Source organism: Pistacia vera, unplaced genomic scaffold (genome assembly GCF_008641045.1).
Source record: "Pistacia vera cultivar Batoury unplaced genomic scaffold, PisVer_v2 Contig550, whole genome shotgun sequence".
NCBI classification, from domain to species: domain Eukaryota; kingdom Viridiplantae; phylum Streptophyta; class Magnoliopsida; order Sapindales; family Anacardiaceae; genus Pistacia; species Pistacia vera.
The window spans coordinates 344,946-363,228 of record NW_022196391.1 but is presented as its reverse complement, the minus strand read 5'-3'; the positions used below and the strand labels follow the sequence as shown (position 1 = coordinate 363,228).

The following is an 18,283-nucleotide window of genomic DNA, read 5'->3' as shown; positions in this document are numbered from 1 at the left end:
ACTATAAGATTGATTATATATATTCTGTTTAGAATGGTATCAGTTTGGTTAATTATATGTTGCTCTTTTGGGTATTAAGTGAGGTAATTAAAGAACTTTTTTAGGGGAAAATATTGCAGAATGAACAAATCATTAGTGCTTAAGGTAAGATTAACTAGATAAACAAGCCTTAAAAATCTGCAAGCTGGATTATAGATAAGTATGAACTTATAATTTAATTATGAGTAAACTACTTTTTTTTCCCACCCACTGATTTTTCAAATACAATTTCACTACCCAAATTTATATTTTGTTTCCAATTTCGGCATCTTTGTAATCTCACACCACCACTATTCTCTTCTCTGATCATTATTCACTAAAACCCTTCAAACCCTACTCCCGCTAACCTCATCAATGCTGGCAATCGAGTGATTAGGGTTTACGCAGTCGCGCCTCCCAAGTCAAATTCTGATTAATCCAAACCACCAAAATCCAATTTTCCATCATCAAAAGACGCATCAATATCCGCTTTTTAAAAACCACAACAACCTGAACCAAGTTTATTTTCTATTCGCCGTTGAAATGTAAATTTGGATGGTAAAAATGATATTTTAAAAGTTTTTGGGTGGGTAAGTGTCATTAAGTCATAATTTGGGTGGGAAAAAGTTGTTAACTCTTTAATTATATATGATAATCCAAACTTAAATTAAATATGGTGATGAAGTTAATTCCCTTCCTCAAAAGGTACTATGTAGGGCCTTTCAATGTCACTTATAGATCAATGTTCTCATCATTTAATAGTTTAGGTCAAAATTTGATCAACAGACAAGAAGCTTCAATACACAACTGTCTATATTGTATACGTATAAGGTTTTTAATTGTAGAATACGTTTTTAATAAAGTCAATAAAAATATTTCTTATTTCAAAAACACTTGCAACATAATTTGTAGTAAAACATGTCATGTTTACAAATAATAATCCGAACTCTTAAAATCTATTTATTATGATTTGTTGTTTTAAATTCAACCAAGCACTTGCCCACGACGCCATTAATCCACAGTTTGAACAGGCTTAGCTTACGCCACAGTAGATCAACATCCAACCTAATTTCATCTACACCAAAATAGTACAAATATCCAGAACTAAAAACCTATTACGCCACGTGTCACCAATCACTTAAATCCCAACTACCCACGTGTCCTCCCATTCCCGCACTCCCTCAAAGTAAAAGAAGAAGACGTATACACATCAAACAAATTAGGAGATTTTAGGTCACCTCTCTCTCACCTTTCCTTCAATAAACTCACTATAAATCTAATTAATAAAAAAATTTACTTTTCAATAAATTAATTTATCCATAAAAAAACACCCACCTTTTCACATTTATAATCCCATTTCCTATATAAACTAATCCCAGCCCAAACATACCTAAACCTAAGCCAAAACCAAAACCAAAACCAAAACCCCTCAAAATTTCTCTTCTAAAATAAACCCACCAAAACGACACCCTCCTCCTCCGCATCCACCACCACCATTTCACGGCGTTACGTATGCTCTCACGCCGTTAACATTCCTGAACCTAATCGCTTTTTTTATTATTTTTAAGTTTCAGAGATGTCTCGTGTTGTAGCGGAAAATAGTATATCACCAGTTCCTGATAATAATTTCCCCTTCTTTACTCAATCCATGGAGCTAATCGACTTGTCGAACAGGACCTCCGGGGCGTCTCCCACACTCGGCCAGCTTTTGAAGCGAGTAGGCGACGTACGGAAAGAAGCAACCGGAGACGAAACTCCGGTGCATCAGATTCTTGACGTTAGCGACACCAGCAGTGTCGAGCCTCGTTCTCTACCGTTCGTTTTGTCGTTCAACAATTTGACCTACAGCGTCAAGGTCCGCCGCAGGCTGGAGCTCCCGGCGATATTCCGCCGGCCTCGACACCACAGTCTAGGCGCCGCCACCGCGACGGATCTCGTCGCGGGAGAGAGTCTCTTCTCCAGAACCAAGACTCTTCTCAATGACATCTCCGGCGAGGCCCGCGAAGGCGAGATTATGGCTGTGCTTGGCGCTAGCGGCTCAGGAAAGTCGACACTAATCGACGCGTTGGCGAACCGTATCGCTAAAGGGAGCTTGAAAGGAACGATTACACTAAACGGCGAAGTTCTGGAGTCGAGGATGTTGAAAGTAATCTCCGCTTATGTCATGCAAGACGATTTGTTGTTCCCGATGTTAACGGTGGAAGAGACGTTAATGTTCGCGGCGGAGTTCCGACTGCCGAGAACATTGTCAAAGTCAAAAAAGAAAATGCGCGTTCAAGCTTTGATTGATCAGCTAGGGTTACGAAATGCGGCAAAAACAGTTATCGGAGACGAAGGCCACAGAGGAGTATCAGGCGGAGAACGACGTCGTGTTTCGATAGGAATTGATATAATTCATGATCCAATTGTTTTATTTCTTGACGAACCGACTTCGGGGCTCGACTCCACCAGTGCTTACATGGTGGTGAAGGTTTTACAAAGGATCGCTCAAAGTGGAAGTATTGTCATGATGTCGATTCACCAGCCGAGTTATCGGATTCTAGGGTTGCTGGATCGGATGATATTTATGTCACGTGGACAAACTGTATACAGAGGTTCACCCATGAGATTGCCTCTGTTTTTCGCCGAGTTCGGCCATCCGATTCCTGAACACGAGAACCGGACCGAGTTCGCTCTTGACCTTATCCGAGAACTCGAGGGCTCCCCCGGCGGGACGAAGAGTTTAGTTGAATTTAATAAATCGTGGCAACAAATGAAGCACACGAGAACTTCAGTCCAAGTAGCTGAGAGCAATCAACAAGGACTCTCACTCAAAGAAGCCATCAGTGCAAGTATTTCAAGAGGAAAGTTAGTTTCAGGAGCAACCAAAAACGATGCAAGTTCAACATCAATGGTGCCCAATTTTGCCAATCCCTTCTGGATTGAAATGGCTGTTTTATCCAAAAGATCCATCAAAAATTCACGTAGAATGCCGGAGCTGTTCGGGATTCGATTGGGGGCAGTTTTGGTAACTGGGTTTATTCTAGCCACCATGTTTTGGCAGCTCGATAATTCGCCCAAAGGTGTTCAAGAAAGGTTAGGATTCTTCGCTTTCGCCATGTCAACAACTTTCTACACTTGCGCCGACGCCCTCCCGGTGTTTCTTCAAGAACGATACATTTTCATGAGAGAGACTTCTCATAACGCTTATCGGAGATCATCTTACGTGTTATCTCACGCTCTGGTGGCGTTACCGCCGTTGATATTTCTCTCATTAGCCTTCTCCGCCACCACATTTTGGGCGGTGGGGCTTGACGGTGGAGTTTCTGGGTTCTTATTCTATTTATTGATAATCTTCGCCTCGTTTTGGGCGGGAAGTTCTTTCGTTACGTTTCTCTCAGGCGTCGTCCCTCATGTTATGTTAGGCTACACTATTGTTGTTGCCATTTTAGCTTATTTTTTACTCTTCAGTGGCTTCTTCATCAACCGCGACCGGATTCCTGACTACTGGATTTGGTTCCATTACTTGTCACTTGTCAAGTACCCGTACGAAGCCGTTTTGCAGAACGAGTTTGACAATCCGGTTAAATGTTTTATTCGAGGTGTTCAGATTTTCGACAATACGCCGCTGGGAGCGGTCCCGACTGCTATGAAAGTGAAATTGTTGGAGACATTGAGCGGGACATTGGGGATGAGAATTACGAGCTCGACGTGCTTGACGACGGGGTCGGATATATTGCAACAACAAGGGATCACGCAATTGAGTAAATGGAGTTGCTTGTGGATCACTGTGGCTTGGGGATTTTTTTTCAGGATTTTGTTTTACTTTTCTTTGTTACTGGGAAGCAAGAACAAGAGACAGTAAGATTAGTGGGGGAAGCTTAATTATTATGTGTGCAATTTGTATTAATTTTTCAATTTTTATTTTGGGCATGTATTCATGTGAAAATTGTTAATTAATCATTTATATTATTTGCTTTCGGATATGGATATATTCGTTGGACCTAATTAATTGTTGCTTGAAGCTATATAATTCTTGCATGGATTTGCATGGCATTGCTTTCTTTATTTTAAAAGATAGGTCAACATAATCACCTGAGCTGACAGCTGAGCACGTACGTCAATGTATAATTAATGAATAATATATTTTGTTTAGAAATTAATAAGATGGACCTGAAAGAATTTATAGGTTGATTAAATATTGTAATTATAATTAGGTCAGAGGCCAAGATTTGATGGTAGTTTAGAAAATTGATTGCACATACAAACAGCGGCTTTAAGCTGTTCACCTAAATTCAGAAACGAAAAAGTTGACTTTGGTTTCAAGCTCACCTGTGCTTACAAGATCTATTAATTTAGTCAATATTTATCTGCCAACAAGACTCATCACACAACTTATACCGGTTCAATTTACAACCGTCTCACAACTAACTCAATTAATTAATAATACATTACTCTTTTTTTTTTTTTTTTGTTTTTCATAATTGGGGTGTTCGACCCGCTTACGTTCATCTAAACTAATCTCTAAGATCCATTGAATACCTTTGTTGATACTTGATTTTGACACCAACTAATCACACGTGAGAAATGTTGAGCTGACTCAAAAGACACACGTGTATATAGGGATATTGGGTTGAATAAGAGATGAAGAACAATGTTTAAAGTGGTTCGGATGCTTAAACATTCAAATCTTACGTCCACTGATATTGCATTAATATGTAAGATCAGGTCGCGTTTAGCGAGCTGATTTATAGCTTTGAGAGTACAAGAGGGAGAGAGAGAGAGAGAAAGAGAGAATATGCTATTCTAGAGTGAAATTAGCTAATATCACAAACAGGAGAGGAACCCTCTATTTATAGTGGAATGAATTGAGGTAATGATTACTGAATCTGTGAATGGGTCAGATTGCTATGCAAATCCTTCTTTGTGTCTCGTTGTTCACCTGCTCCAATGATTTCCTCGATTTGTGCAAGGATTGGACACGTGAAACGTTTCCAACCTTTCGCCACTCTGGCGCATACCCACTGCACTGGTAGGAACATGTCGCTCACGTCAGCATACGACGTGGCTACGTCTGAATGGCTGCAGAACCTACCTAAGCTCTGACCGCCCATACTGACAAGGCTTAGCGTCAGCCCTACTTTTTTAGACATAATAGAATGAGTAAATCTTCTTACCCATCATGCCAACCCTTGAAGTTAAAAAAAAAAAAAAAAAAAAAAAAATTACTCTTCTGATATATATATAGTGTTACATTATTTATTTTTCATTTATTAGTCGAAACTTATGGATGGTAAGTAGTAGTGTTTATGTTGTAAAAGGTGAAGTATTCATCGAGTTTGGTAGCCTAACTTAATAATTGGTTACATCAACACAACACAATATAGTGATGAGGGCAGAACAGTCGCAGAAGAATATGGAGGAGCACAAACAATGCCTGCGTTTTGGGTAATTGCATGCGTAGAGAGGTCCTTTAATACCCATTAATTTCTGCAACAGAAATAGCAACAACCATAATTTAAGATCAATTATATATTCTACAACCTAAAAATCACAGCCTTTAAGAAACGCACATGTAAGATTAACCTCGTTATTTTAATTGATTTGGTAAAGTTTTTGGGTGTATTCAAGCACGCAGTCACATAGAGATCCGTGGGTTCAATTAAACCCATTCAACTTTTAAAAAGTATTAATGTTTTATAAATTTTACAATTTCAACCTCAATTAATTTTATGTTGACCTCATAAAATAAATTATTAATTAATATTTTTTTAATTTTTCCCTTCTCTTCGTTTTCTCTTAAATTATATTTTTTCTTTTGGTTAGATATTTAAGAAAGACTACTCTTTTGGATTATAAGGTAAAATGATGCTCATTTTATTTTTATTTTTTTAATTAAAATTTTTTTTTTTTTAGCTTTCTTAATTGATGAAAGTTCATGAGTCATAAGTTTTTGTTGAGTTTAAAATTAGAAGATTAAATTACTATATTTTGATGTAGGTTTTGATTTAATCATATTCATATTGAGGTATGGGTTGATTAGTTGTTGTTTTAAGTTGGGTTTGATAAATTTTGGTTAGTTATTGAGTTAATTTTGAATGATTTAAGGAATTGATAAAACCCCAAGTTGTAGAGATTTAGAAATTATACAACGTTTTTAAAATATAAAAAATTATTGAGAATAATTGTAGAATTGATAATTTGGTATGTATAACTTTTAAAATTACATTTTTATGCTTATTACTTTAATATATATTTTATTATAAATTTATCAACTTTGATAGTTTAAATCCACTTACTCAAAATTCTGGCTACGTCTCTTGGTGTATTATTGCACAATCACTTTAATGTTCCCTAATTTTCTATTACTATTGTTATGTATATCTGCATTGACAGATTTTCAGATTCTACCCTTGACATTTAGCTAATACTTGAACTCATGAATTATTTGAAAATCTCTCCTTCTCCATTTAAAAACAATTTCCAAATAAATAAATAAACAAAAAATAGCCTAACAAGCTCACAATAAAGGTGAATCAAGAGGTAATATCTTTGCCCATGATTTACCTAAGGGGCCACAGCGATAGATTGTCAACTTCTCTTGAGGATTAGTCAAGATATACATAAGCTAGTCCGGATACTTCCGTTAACAACAAAAAAAATTAAAAATAAAGCTGGCCATTTTTCATAACTTTATGATGTGTGATACTATAATCCTTTTAATGATATGGTCAATTTTCTATAATTTTATTTCTCAGTAGCATTTTGGATTGGGCTTAGTGTGTTTTTGGAAGGTCCAATATACATTAACATGAAAATCAAATCAACAGCCCAAAACACTACCCGCCACCGATTATCGCCACGTAGATAGATCCATAACCCCATAATAAACAAATTTATTGATAAAAACAAAACACAAACAAACTGAAAAACATATGCGAAAGACAACCTTATCCAGAGGAAATGATAAAACACAGAGCTCTGTAAGAACAAACCCAACACAACAATGGCTTCCATATCACCTACTTCTCTTCAACTCTCCACAAACTCATTCCCCTCACGCGCTCCGTCCCTCTACAAATCCCACGCGCAAACCTTCACATTCACCACCCACGCCACCGATTCCGAAACGCCAACCGAGTCTGAACCCGAAACCTCCAAACCCGACTCGGGAGACCCGTTTGAGTCACGGCTCTCGCAGGTCAGGATCCGATACAAGAGCGGAACCGGGAAAAAGGCGGAAGTTCGGAAGGCGAAAAAGGGGGGCGCCACCGCGAAGGCCGGGTCGTCAATATACTTGCCGCCGGTCCCACTGAAGGAGGCGGTTTCGGGCGGGACGAAAGTGGAGTTCGGGTTTAGCCCTTACAGCGAGAAAATCAACGGGCGGATAGCGATTTTGGGGCTAACGGCGCTACTGGCGGTGGAGTTGGCGACGGGAAAGGGGGTGATAAATTATCACACGCCGGCGATTGTGCTAATTCAGGTCTATTTTGTGGCGGCCGTAAGCGCGTTGTTTGTGAAGTATGAGAAAGAGAGCGTGAGTGTTTGGCCTGAGGCTAAGAAATGAACTTAGAAAGATGTAATTATCATGATTGAGATTATCTTTTTTGTNCCACAAACTCATTCCCCTCACGCGCTCCGTCCCTCTACAAATCCCACGCGCAAACCTTCACATTCACCACCCGCGCCACCGATTCCGAAACGCCAACCGAGTCTGAACCCGAAACCTCCAAACCCGACTCGGTAGACCCGTTTGAGTCGCGGATCTCGCAGGTCAGGATCCGATACAAGAGCGGAACCGGGAAAAAGGCGGAAGTTCGGAAGGCGAAAAAGGGGGGCGCCACCGCGAAGGCCGGTTCGTCAATGTACTTGCCGCCGGTCCCACTGAAGGAGGCGGTTTCGGGCGGGACGAAAGTGGAGTTCGGGTTTAGCCCTTACAGCGAGAAAATCAACGGGCGGATAGCGATTTTGGGGCTAACGGCGCTACTGGCGGTGGAGTTGGCGACGGGAAAGGGGGTGATAAATTATCACACGCCGGCGATTGTGCTAATTCAGGTCTATTTTGTGGCGGCCGTAAGCGCGTTGTTTGTGAAGTATGAGAAAGAGAGCGTGAGTGTTTGGCCTGAGGCTAAGAAATGAACTTAGAAAGATGTAATTATCATAATTGAGATTATCTTTTTTGTGTTAATTAATTATTGGTATAAATTAATTAGTAAATTTGAATACAAGGGGTTTTACGTTTAACAAAAATAAAAATAATCTCTCAATTATTTCAATGTTGGGAAGGTGTTGATGAATTAAAATTATAATAAATTAATAATACAAATAATAAATATGTTATGTCAAATCTTCACCAGAAACAAAAATGAAGAAGAAGATGTGACTTAAGCACAAAACTTTTAAGCTATCAAGTGTTGTACATACAATTAACTTGGCTTATTGTTATTTTTTTTTTCCTTTTCTCGTGGTACATTGGATTTGTTATGTCCAGTCCAGTCAGTCCAAATAGAACAAAATAAGTAGATTATGTAAAATCTTCACCAGAAAGAATGACGAATTTCACATGAAAAAATTAAATCTAATAAAAAGCTACAATGCTGGCTCAGGCCCCTCTGCCAAATCTTGTAAATGGGGAATTTGAATTCTAATTTTGTATGAACAGCACTTGATACGCCTCTGATCTATACCCTCTCTAAAAGTTTACACACAATCCATCCCTCGCAGGCTCAAGCTTTCTTGTTACTCCCGGCAAACTGGGAAATCATCTCACTCTCCTTGCTGCTAAATCAAATTGTTGTTGGCGCTTCGTGTACTTGGTTCTTATAGAAGCTGTCAAACGAGATTAAGTAACAATCAACTAGTTGATGATGACGCCCGTGTTAGAAAATCGTTAACTGCAAGATTACTATCTCCATGCGACACAGCATCTTCTGGTTCTGGCATGAACAGAGAAGATGAGGAAGCCTGCACATCAAAAAACACCTCTTTTGGTCATTGCAAGAACAACAAAAATGGCTTGGGGTTGGTTAAATACAAAAATCCCAATTACTTGAGTAATCACCATTAGTAATAGTCAGTCAATTCCAACCTATTGTGGAGGGCTTGAACATTTTTTACTGGTTAATGTATTTTGGCTATGCTTAGGTTGAACATACCTTTGCATCAAGTTGCAAATCTCCATTATTATCTGCAACAACAGATGCACCATGCGCCTTCAGCCACTCCACACACTCCTCTATTCCGTCTGAGTCCTTGTCATCACATCCTTCATTTGTCAAGCTGACACTAGGGAAGCCTAGGACCTGAGCAATGTATGAAACAGGTACTGTTGGACGATATGACCGAGACATGCAGCTTACAGCCTTAAAACGCATCTTTTCTACATGAAGATCTGCCAAATGGCCAAAAGGCGGGAAAAAAGAAAAAAGATTAGGAAAAAAAAGGACTTCAACCTCCTATATATTATACTGACAACATGATATTCTCAAACTGGAGATAGCTCTAATGATTTATACACACCCATAAAGCAAGTGTTCAAATTAGGTGCTGTCTTGTATAGTCTGAAGAACGTAACATAATTTCCTGAAGTAACAGCTGCACGAACTGCAAGGGCATGTTTAACAGTTTCGTCCTCCTTTGCCACATTTGATAATCTGGCAACTCAACACAAAAGAGATTTAGCATTAGCATTTGATCTCAAGAGTTCACTAATGATCTTTCATCAACTTGAACTCCACATTTGATGACCACTCAATAAATGCATCTCTAGAATAGAACACAAAAGGTACATGAAAACCACAATTCTGTTAAGAGCTCTACAACTAGGCCCAAGCACCATGTTAAAGCTCCCGATGTAACCACATATGGCACAGAAAACTGGGTTCACACTATTCTTGAACATGGTTGGATCTAACCCAAAACATAGAGAAACCAAATCAAGCATCAGGTAAGGTTCACATTTAAATTTCAATCAGAGCTTCTATTGTTGCCAAGCACTGCAACTCCCCCACTACCACATATGTACATGCACGAGTCAGAGCATACTCGAACATATCTCAGTATCTTATAACTTTCTGGCTTCTCTAAATGAGCCAAGTTCCTAAATTCTAGAAACTAAAGACAATGTACCACGTTTCCAGACGAGTACTCTCGACGTGAACAGGTACAGAAAAAGTTATTTTTAACAAGATAAAAGCTAAAAGTTACACTTTGTTCAATAAACAAGGCTGAAATTATTCTACCTAAATTTAAATGATTGATAGGGCATTATAGAATGCAACTTTGGGTTAAGATCCAATCACTCAACAGTAGACGGTGAATGACATTTAAACTTCAAAAGGGACTTTCCTACATTGACAGATCTGAGGCTCAGATAAGTATAAAAAAAAATAAACAAATAGCATTCTTAATATCCATAAACATGCATCAAAACCACATTTCAAATTCATGATGGTAACATATCAAAATACACAAAAGAAGGCAAGAAGGCAAACATATAACATCAACAGAAGCAGTCTTCTTTCTGAAGTAGTCACTAACCTTGACATCCCAGATAAAAGCTCCTTCTTATTGTTAGAGTGCAAGATAACACAAAGTAAGTTGTAAGCAGAAAATTCCGACTGGCATCCCTCAATTCCTTCCGCATAAAGGATTTTCAACTGAGATTGGCACTGAATCCAAATAAACCGAAGTCAGAGAATAACTCTGATTCAATAGAAATATGAGACTTTACATTAAACATTCAGCATTTTATTAAAAAAAAAAAGGTCATATTTAAAGCATCATGTTCAGAAAGACACCAAACACAAGCCCAACTGACTCTCTGCTGTAAAGTAATAGTAAAGGATTCAAATACAAGACCACTTCTGTTAATCAAGCTTTAACATCACGTTCGGGAACCATACAACCTTACAAGTTTAAATTGATACAGAGGGACCAAACAATATTACTTAAACTCTGAGATATCTTATCCACCATATTTTCCAAGAGCCTATTCTTTAGGATGATGAGCAAACTGCAATTAATTACACTACCACAATAATATCACCTTCAAAGTTACTGCACAGCTTACTGATAACAAAAAGATGGTCATTTAAAAATCAACTCTAGCCTCAGAGAAACATCAAGGAAAGCAAGAAATCAGAATAACAATTTTAATGAAGGTTGAAAAAAGAAAAAATTCATCCAAAGAAAAAAAATTCAAAATGCCTTTTGTCAATAGTAAGGCCAGAACCTGATTATACTCAGGCAAATCTCCATATTCTATTGCCAATCGAGCATGAGTTTCATAAACCTGAAAGCAAGTCAAAGATCAGTACAGAATACAACTAGTATAAAAATTATAAAATCATCAAAAGTACAGACAAGATTATCCCTTTAATGGAAAGAAGGGGTAAGGGAGGGGGAAGGACAGAATGGAAAGAAGGTACAATTATTTATTTATTTATTTTATTGTTGGGGGGGATGCATGCTGCTGTCATACATACCCTAACTGTTAGATGATTGCGTATCCGTTGTACAGTTAGATCTTGACGAATAGACTTCAACTGATCACATTTGTAAAGGTAGTTCTTTTGCGAATTCTGAACCATAAGCAGAGCTTTTTCCAACACTTCTTCTGGTCTCACCTGAAAAAGAGAACACATTATGCCAACAATATAAATAATTCACCATTTATAATTTTTCTTTCAATTCAGAAGGCCTAGAAAATTTATTATCAAACAAGATAGTGATAGTACAGTTGAAGGATCAGGTGCAGAAGTGAGACGCAGATAACGTTTCTCAATTTCCTGGCAGGTCCCTTTAACAGTCAATGCATCCCAATCAATGTCTTCCACAGCCCTGCTGCCACCATCTTCATAGTTTTTGCTAATCACTAAGGCACTAGCCCTCCGGGCATACAAGTTTCCAGCACCAGCATTTCTAGGTTTGAAGTGATTAGTTTCTGCTCGATTTCCTTGGCCTTTTTCAAAACGTTTAGAACGATTTTCACGTCTCATTCTTTCCTCTGGTGAATTAGCCAGTGCTATAGCACCAGAATAATATGTTGCTAAACTTTGTTCCTTATCACTATCACTTGATGCATCACCATTGTCTCGAGCATTAAAACCATCAGCAGCAAGACGCTGCCTCTTAACTGGCCTCTGGGCACTTTTATTTGCAGATTTCTGCTCTGACAGAAGAAATTTAATATTATTCAAGCCATTCTCCTTGCTCATATTCCCACTAAAAGGCTGCAATAAATTCAATCAACTTGACAAATTTAATATTAAACCAAATATATGCAGCTCTAGAATTGATAAGTCAAGAATTGGGTGCAGAACAACAACAACGGAGATCCCACAACAATGCGGAAAAAAAAGGGATAAAAGGTGAATGATGGAATACCTTTTTATCCTTCTCATTGGAACGAGTCCAACCACTAAATTTTACAGTATCATTACTGGCAGTAGCTAACTTGCTAATTAATTTTTCCTCTGGCAAAGGCTCCCATCTACTTTTGGTTCGTCTACTTGGACTCCTCTTATACTTTGGTAATGCAGAAACAGCAGTTGAATTCTGCAAACTGTTAAAGGGCATATAACTTTTTAAAAAGAGATAGTAAAAGAAACAGAGCACTACTAAAATCAAAAGTAAGAGCATACTTTCATTCCTAAAACATCTATACAGAAGTCAAGGAGAAAAAAGGTAAATCAAACTAATTTTCTATTATTTTATTTTTTTTATTGGGGGGAGAGAGAGAGAGAGAGAGAGAGAGAGAGAGAGAGAGAGAGAGAGAAAGTACATACTCTTTATTGACCAATTCTGCATTAGGTAAAGGGAAAAGAGGCTCGGTATCCCAATCTCGTGTGTATAGTGTCCCATCAGCCGTTGCCTTAGTAATTATCTGGTTAAAAAAAAATGGAGAAAAAAGTTGTCACATATTTTTACTAAATCAGAACAGGGTACTGCAGAAACAAGCATCAATCAGTATATAAACCACATCAAATTATCTAAACAATGAAGCACAGAACAAGTAAAAAGCCTACTAGTTAAGCTGTTGCAACAAATAAATTTAGGAAGTCCGGAAATCTAATGACCAAAAAAGCAGAGTCATGTAAGAGATGGATTTTACAGCCAGATTCCTATCTCTACAGATACAAAACATAAATAAAGAATAGATGGCAAAAGTGTTGAGCGATATGTTAAACTTTCTGATGTGCATCAAATTCTCTTTAGCTTAGTCATCAAAGACATCAATCTTATATAGCAATTACATAAATCATCACTGTGCACACTGCACTTTCTAATTGCATTACATCTTTTTCATTGCAGATAATAAAATTTGACAACTTTTTACCGCGAAACTTTTTTAACCAAACATGTTGCTCTAAAATCTGAAGTCTACATTTTCTTAATTTGTTTCAATCTTCACAATCATTCTGATTAAAAGAAAATATAAGCAAGGTTTTAACATTCTGATACAAGCCACCATAATTAATAACAAACTCAAAACCATGCCAAGAGAATTATTAAGGCAATGGACTGTACAATGTCAAACTTAGGAGTGAACAACTGCTACCTAAAATAACTTTTAAAGTTGCATACTAGCACATTTCTTTCTTAACAAGCTTCAAATATCCAACTAAAATACAGAAGTAGACTCACCTCCTTCATGACAGCTTGACAAGCTGCCATCTCTGTATCATCTTTACATCGACCCAAGGCTCTTTCAACATAACCACGTAGTGACTTAGGGAACATACCAGGCTGCAAGCAACAAAAAAGTCAGTGGTTGCGGCAGGGAGATCACCACTTTCATCATAAAAATAGTAAATGAAACCATCCCAGCATAACTTATATACAATAATATGATAATTACGGGATGAAAATCTCTGAAAAATTCTGATAGCAAAATAACATTTAGAATTTTCGGAAGAAAACGATATAACAGTCGTTTGGTTCAAATGAAAAATTACTCATTAATGAAGAACTAATGAAGAGAAAAAAAATCTTATAAGACTATAGTCATACATCCCATTGATTCACAAGATATCCTGTCAATGTCACTACAAGGAGGCAAGTAAACAACCACAACAGGGTCTAACAGTTAAGAGGAGTCTCACCTTGAGTATTGAATCAGCAGCATCATGAGACGAAACTTTCTCATTTGGCTTTGGCAACGAAATGCGGACATAAGCAGGTTTAGCTGCAGAGGTGGCTGTGGAGCCATCCTTGTCAGTTTTCTGTAAACCTATGGCCAAATTTGAAGCAATTCTGGGATTTGTAGGAATCTGCAATTTGCTTGTCCTTCGATTACCTAACAATGGAGTTTGTACAGGTGGTGATTGGAAACTTTGAGGTGTCTGTTGAGCAGTGGGATACTGCAAATTAGGTCCTTGAGGACATGCAACTTTCTGTTGCTCCTGAAAATTATCATAAGCAGTTTTGGAATCCATAGGCTTTTGGAACTGTGGCTGTACATGACTAACATGGTGATTTTGGAAACTTGGAGCACCATGTTTCCAGTAACTATCATGAGAACCATTGATTGGTGCAGTAGGCTGAAAAGGGAGACAGAATAAGATGACAATTTATTATCTAACTAAATATCATCATCAGATGACATAACTAAACAAGAAAACAATTCAAATGACATTCTGCTAGACTGGATAATGCTGCCTAAAGATCTAAAAGATATATTTGAAAATTATCACAAGTTTGTTTAAGTAACAGAGCAGGAGAAAGCTAGCAGGTCCATCATATTAAAAAATTATGTTCAATGTTTAAACTCCCTAAGCAAAGAACTAATTGAATCACCAAGTAAATTTCAATAGGTAATTAATTGTATGACATGCTATTACAACACATTATACCAAAACTTTTCTGAACTCCTCAAATCTCGATAAATCACAATAAAATTGCAAAATTACAATCTTCAAGCCCACATTCAGTCATAATTTTATAAATTGATTAGGAGCTGTTAATAAAATTAAGATATGCATGAAATGTCACTGCAAACACCTTACTTATGCAGGTGTATGAGGCCATATAATTTCACCCACACCTCATATGCAAGAAAATCCAAACCTGCAATGGAGGCATTTGTGATGAACTGGAGTCCTGCTGCCAGGGCAAAGTGTAAGTGGTGGGAGGCTGGCTGTTTGTGGTTGGGTAACCAGCAGTAACACCAGGAGCAGTAGGCACCTGGTTAGATGTAGTAGCAACAGGCATATTCTCTGTCCCTGGAGCACAACTAACTTCCGTCGAACCATAGTAATCTGTCCATTGCTTGTACTGTTGTGGATATTGCAGTGAAGGCGCAGCTGCAGTACCAGAATTGTAAGAGCCAGTTGCGTCAGCCGGGTAGTTTGAGTATTGATGAGAATTATAATTTGCATAACTGCCTTCATTCCATGAGTTTGTCTGATTATTGTAACCGCTACTTGGATAACTTCCAGCTTTCTGATAATCACCAGGATGGTAGTAAGTGCCTGAATAACTTGCAGGCCCAGGATAAGACCCTGAATTCGGAAACGAAGAGATAGGCTGATAAGGAGCACCTGTATTTTGATATGCTCCTACAGGCTGGGAGTATGAATGGTTAGGTTGCTGCTGATAGCTGCTATAGTAACCTTGGTATCCTGTGTTTCCATAACTATATGGATCACTAGAATTCGGGTACGGTGTATAGCCACTGTAATCTTGTGATACAGCAGTTGTTCCTAAACTCGATGAACTTGCTACAGATGTCACATTTACTCCATCTTGAACATTCCTTACAAGTGGTTCTGTGTGCTGTTCATGGTGATAAGTGGAATTTGGAAGAATCCCATTCTCTATGGAGCGATTATCCACACAATGTGTATTCCATGACACAGCTCCAGATCCAGTTGTTGAGGGAAGATATGATGTCTGTGATTGGCTAGCATCAACAACATATCGGTTCTGAAAAAAAATAAAAGAAAATGTTATGCACATGAAAACATAATAGTCAAACAAAATATAGCAAAAGCTGAAGAAAGTCACTCAGCTGGAGATATATAAGGGCTTTGTATGTACTGTGAATATAAAGATAAGGACACTAAATTAATAACAAGATGAAATAAGTACAAATTATTAACAAGCCATCTACAGCACTCAATGAAAAGGCTCCTACTTAAAGATTAATACACCAAGAATGTTGTGTGTTATAATAGCCTAATCATGTAGACGGGCAGTAACATCTATACAAGTAATCTACTAGGTTGGAAGAGTGGATGTAATTATTTATAGCGGTTTCAGGTAGTTTTCAAGGATTAATTTAGTAAACAACTCATCTTATTCCATTATGCTCCATTCCCTTTATGATGAAAACAAACAGCTATACTCATTTTCATACTGCATTACATCCATAAGCAGAGTTCACTTATACATGAGACGTTGAAAAGCAAGAGCTCTATGAATTGACATAAGTAGACTAAGAAAAATGAAACCTGAAGATATGTAAAATAGGTGACCTTTTTCATATATCCAACTTGGATCCAAGAAGAAACTAAATTCAGCTAAAGTTCTGAACCAAATAATTATTGTTCACCTCCACTAGAATCAAAAACGGAAAATACAAGGGATGAACATTTAAAAGCAATGCTGTGAACTTCAGTACATTAATAGAGTAAGTTGCAATTCAATTATCAATCAATCAGAGCAACTAAATCAACAAATTTTCCTTCCTACTACACACTGCTACAAATTTTCTAAAGAACATCCAACCTGAAACCCAAATTAACACATCGACATCCATTACTATTTACTTCTAGCTAAGATAACCACACACTGCTTTTCTTCTTCTTTGTTATAACCCTGAAATGCTCAACAAACTTCAATTCAAAACCTGTGCCCCATTCAAACCCTACATTCTACATTATAAGAAAAGCATATAATCGCAGAAACAATGCAGTACAATCTAATTCTAATTGATTTATCCACTAGATCAACAAATTTTATTTTTGAACATATAAACCGTAATAAAAGCTACAAATTCTACTAAACATATTCCAGCTATCAATTTAACAATAACATAAACAAAATTTCTACTGGTTTATACAACACAATCCATCCATTCAAAATAAACATTCAAATAAATATAAAAAGAAAAATAATTACCTCAACCAAATTAGGGTCAAGTGAAGCCACGGTTTGAGTATTGCCTCCTTGATTCATCATCTCATTAACATCCTAATTTTAATTCAGTGTAAAAAGTTACATGACAAAGCCAAAACCCTAAATACGAAACTGAACAACTCTTAACCTTCCAAAATAAAACTAAAATAAAACAAAATAAGAAAACCCTTCAAAATCGAGTAACTTCAATTTGAATGATCTTGGGATCAAAGATAATAAAATCAACGAAAAGAACAGAGAAAAGATTCATGAATTTATGTGTAAAAGTGTAACTTATTTAGAATTTTTTTTTTTTTTTTCAAAAATTAGTGAATGAAGAGGCAAGTAGAACAGAGTCAAACGAGACGGAGACCCGATATAAAGAGAATCGTAAATAATTTTTTTACGAATCGGACAAGAGAGAGATTGAAGTGGGTTTGTTTCTCTGTTGGGGGCGTCTTTACATAACGTTGGCGGTAGAGAAAGATAATTATTGTGTGTTAACGGGCTTTGATTTAGATAAAACAATTATTAATTAGTAATAATTATGTTTAGCCTAATTAATTAATTATTTATTTACCCTACTCTCCTAGGCTCATAAGTGCATATTTCTTTTTTATTTTTAATTCTTTATTAAAAAAGAGAAAAATAATATTTAGGACCATTCATATATGATATATGTCTGAATGTCTCTAATTAATCCAATAATTGATAAATGATATTTGAAGTTTACTTTAATGGGTCAAGTCTTGTATTAAAATTTGATAACAAATTGGCTTTATTTTGATGGGATATTACATAAAATCGTCCAACGGGGTAATGGTAAAAGGAAGATTTGGGGGAGAAAATAAGAACATGAAAGCCTTATACATACATATTTATGATTTCTTGATCATATATTAGAATAAAAATCTCTTCTGATCTTTCACAATTGCCTTTGAAGTCTGAAGCCCTATGGTTTTGGGACTTACTATTAACAAAATCAAACCCAAATCTTCTATGTTAATCAAATGAGCCCATTGGATGCTCTATATAAAGCAGGCCCAAGGCCATTTTCTTAACTTGGGTGCCATTGTTATAATTGTTGTATGTTTTTTTTTATTATTTTATCATTGAGATGTCCAAACCAACTTGCATGCACTTTAACTATTCATCTGAGGCTCTG

General features: G+C 37.0%; 3 protein-coding genes across 3 annotated transcripts; 2 read left to right on the top strand and 1 right to left on the bottom strand.

Moving 5' to 3' along the window:
* The first annotated feature begins 1,432 nt into the window (after positions 1–1,432).
* On the top strand, positions 1,433–4,005 carry LOC116107973 (ABC transporter G family member 6-like). The gene has a single exon (XM_031394259.1). The coding sequence runs from the start codon at positions 1,595–1,597 to the stop codon at positions 3,860–3,862; it is 2,268 nt and encodes a 755-aa protein (XP_031250119.1). The 5' UTR covers positions 1,433–1,594; the 3' UTR covers positions 3,863–4,005.
* Positions 4,006–6,937: 2,932 nt separating this feature from the next.
* Positions 6,938–8,192, top strand: LOC116107977. Its single transcript, XM_031394264.1, has 2 exons — positions 6,938–7,077; positions 7,650–8,192. Exons 1-2 carry the CDS (start codon positions 7,004–7,006, stop codon positions 8,134–8,136), a joined length of 561 nt encoding a protein of 186 aa, XP_031250124.1. The 5' UTR covers positions 6,938–7,003; the 3' UTR covers positions 8,137–8,192.
* A 189-nt stretch (positions 8,193–8,381) lies between these two features.
* On the bottom strand, positions 8,382–17,586 carry LOC116107945 (SAC3 family protein A). Its single transcript, XM_031394218.1, has 13 exons — positions 17,122–17,586; positions 15,067–15,924; positions 14,103–14,540; positions 13,645–13,746; positions 12,786–12,883; positions 12,385–12,562; positions 11,736–12,230; positions 11,484–11,624; positions 11,231–11,290; positions 10,537–10,667; positions 9,517–9,650; positions 9,153–9,388; positions 8,382–8,961 (listed from the first exon to the last, which is right to left on the bottom strand). The coding sequence occupies exons 1-13, from the start codon at positions 17,179–17,181 to the stop codon at positions 8,851–8,853; spliced, it is 3,042 nt and encodes a 1,013-aa protein (XP_031250078.1). The 5' UTR covers positions 17,182–17,586; the 3' UTR covers positions 8,382–8,850.
* Positions 17,587–18,283: the final 697 nt, after the last annotated feature.

Coding starts and splice junctions, on each gene's coding strand:
- LOC116107977 (XM_031394264.1), top strand. CDS start 7,004: ATGGCTTCCATATCACCTACTTCTCTTCAACTCTCCACAAACTCATTC. Junction 7,078..7,649: donor CGCGCTCCGTCCCTCTACAA/ATCCCACGCGCA, acceptor GTCCCTCTACAA/ATCCCACGCGCAAACCTTCA.
- LOC116107945 (XM_031394218.1), bottom strand. CDS start 17,181: ATGATGAATCAAGGAGGCAATACTCAAACCGTGGCTTCACTTGACCCT. Junction 14,541..15,066: donor CACAAATGCCTCCATTGCAG/GTTTGGATTTTC, acceptor CTCCCTTTTCAG/CCTACTGCACCAATCAATGG. Junction 10,668..11,230: donor ATTTGCCTGAGTATAATCAG/GTTCTGGCCTTA, acceptor ATTTGGATTCAG/TGCCAATCTCAGTTGAAAAT.
- LOC116107973 (XM_031394259.1), top strand. CDS start 1,595: ATGTCTCGTGTTGTAGCGGAAAATAGTATATCACCAGTTCCTGATAAT.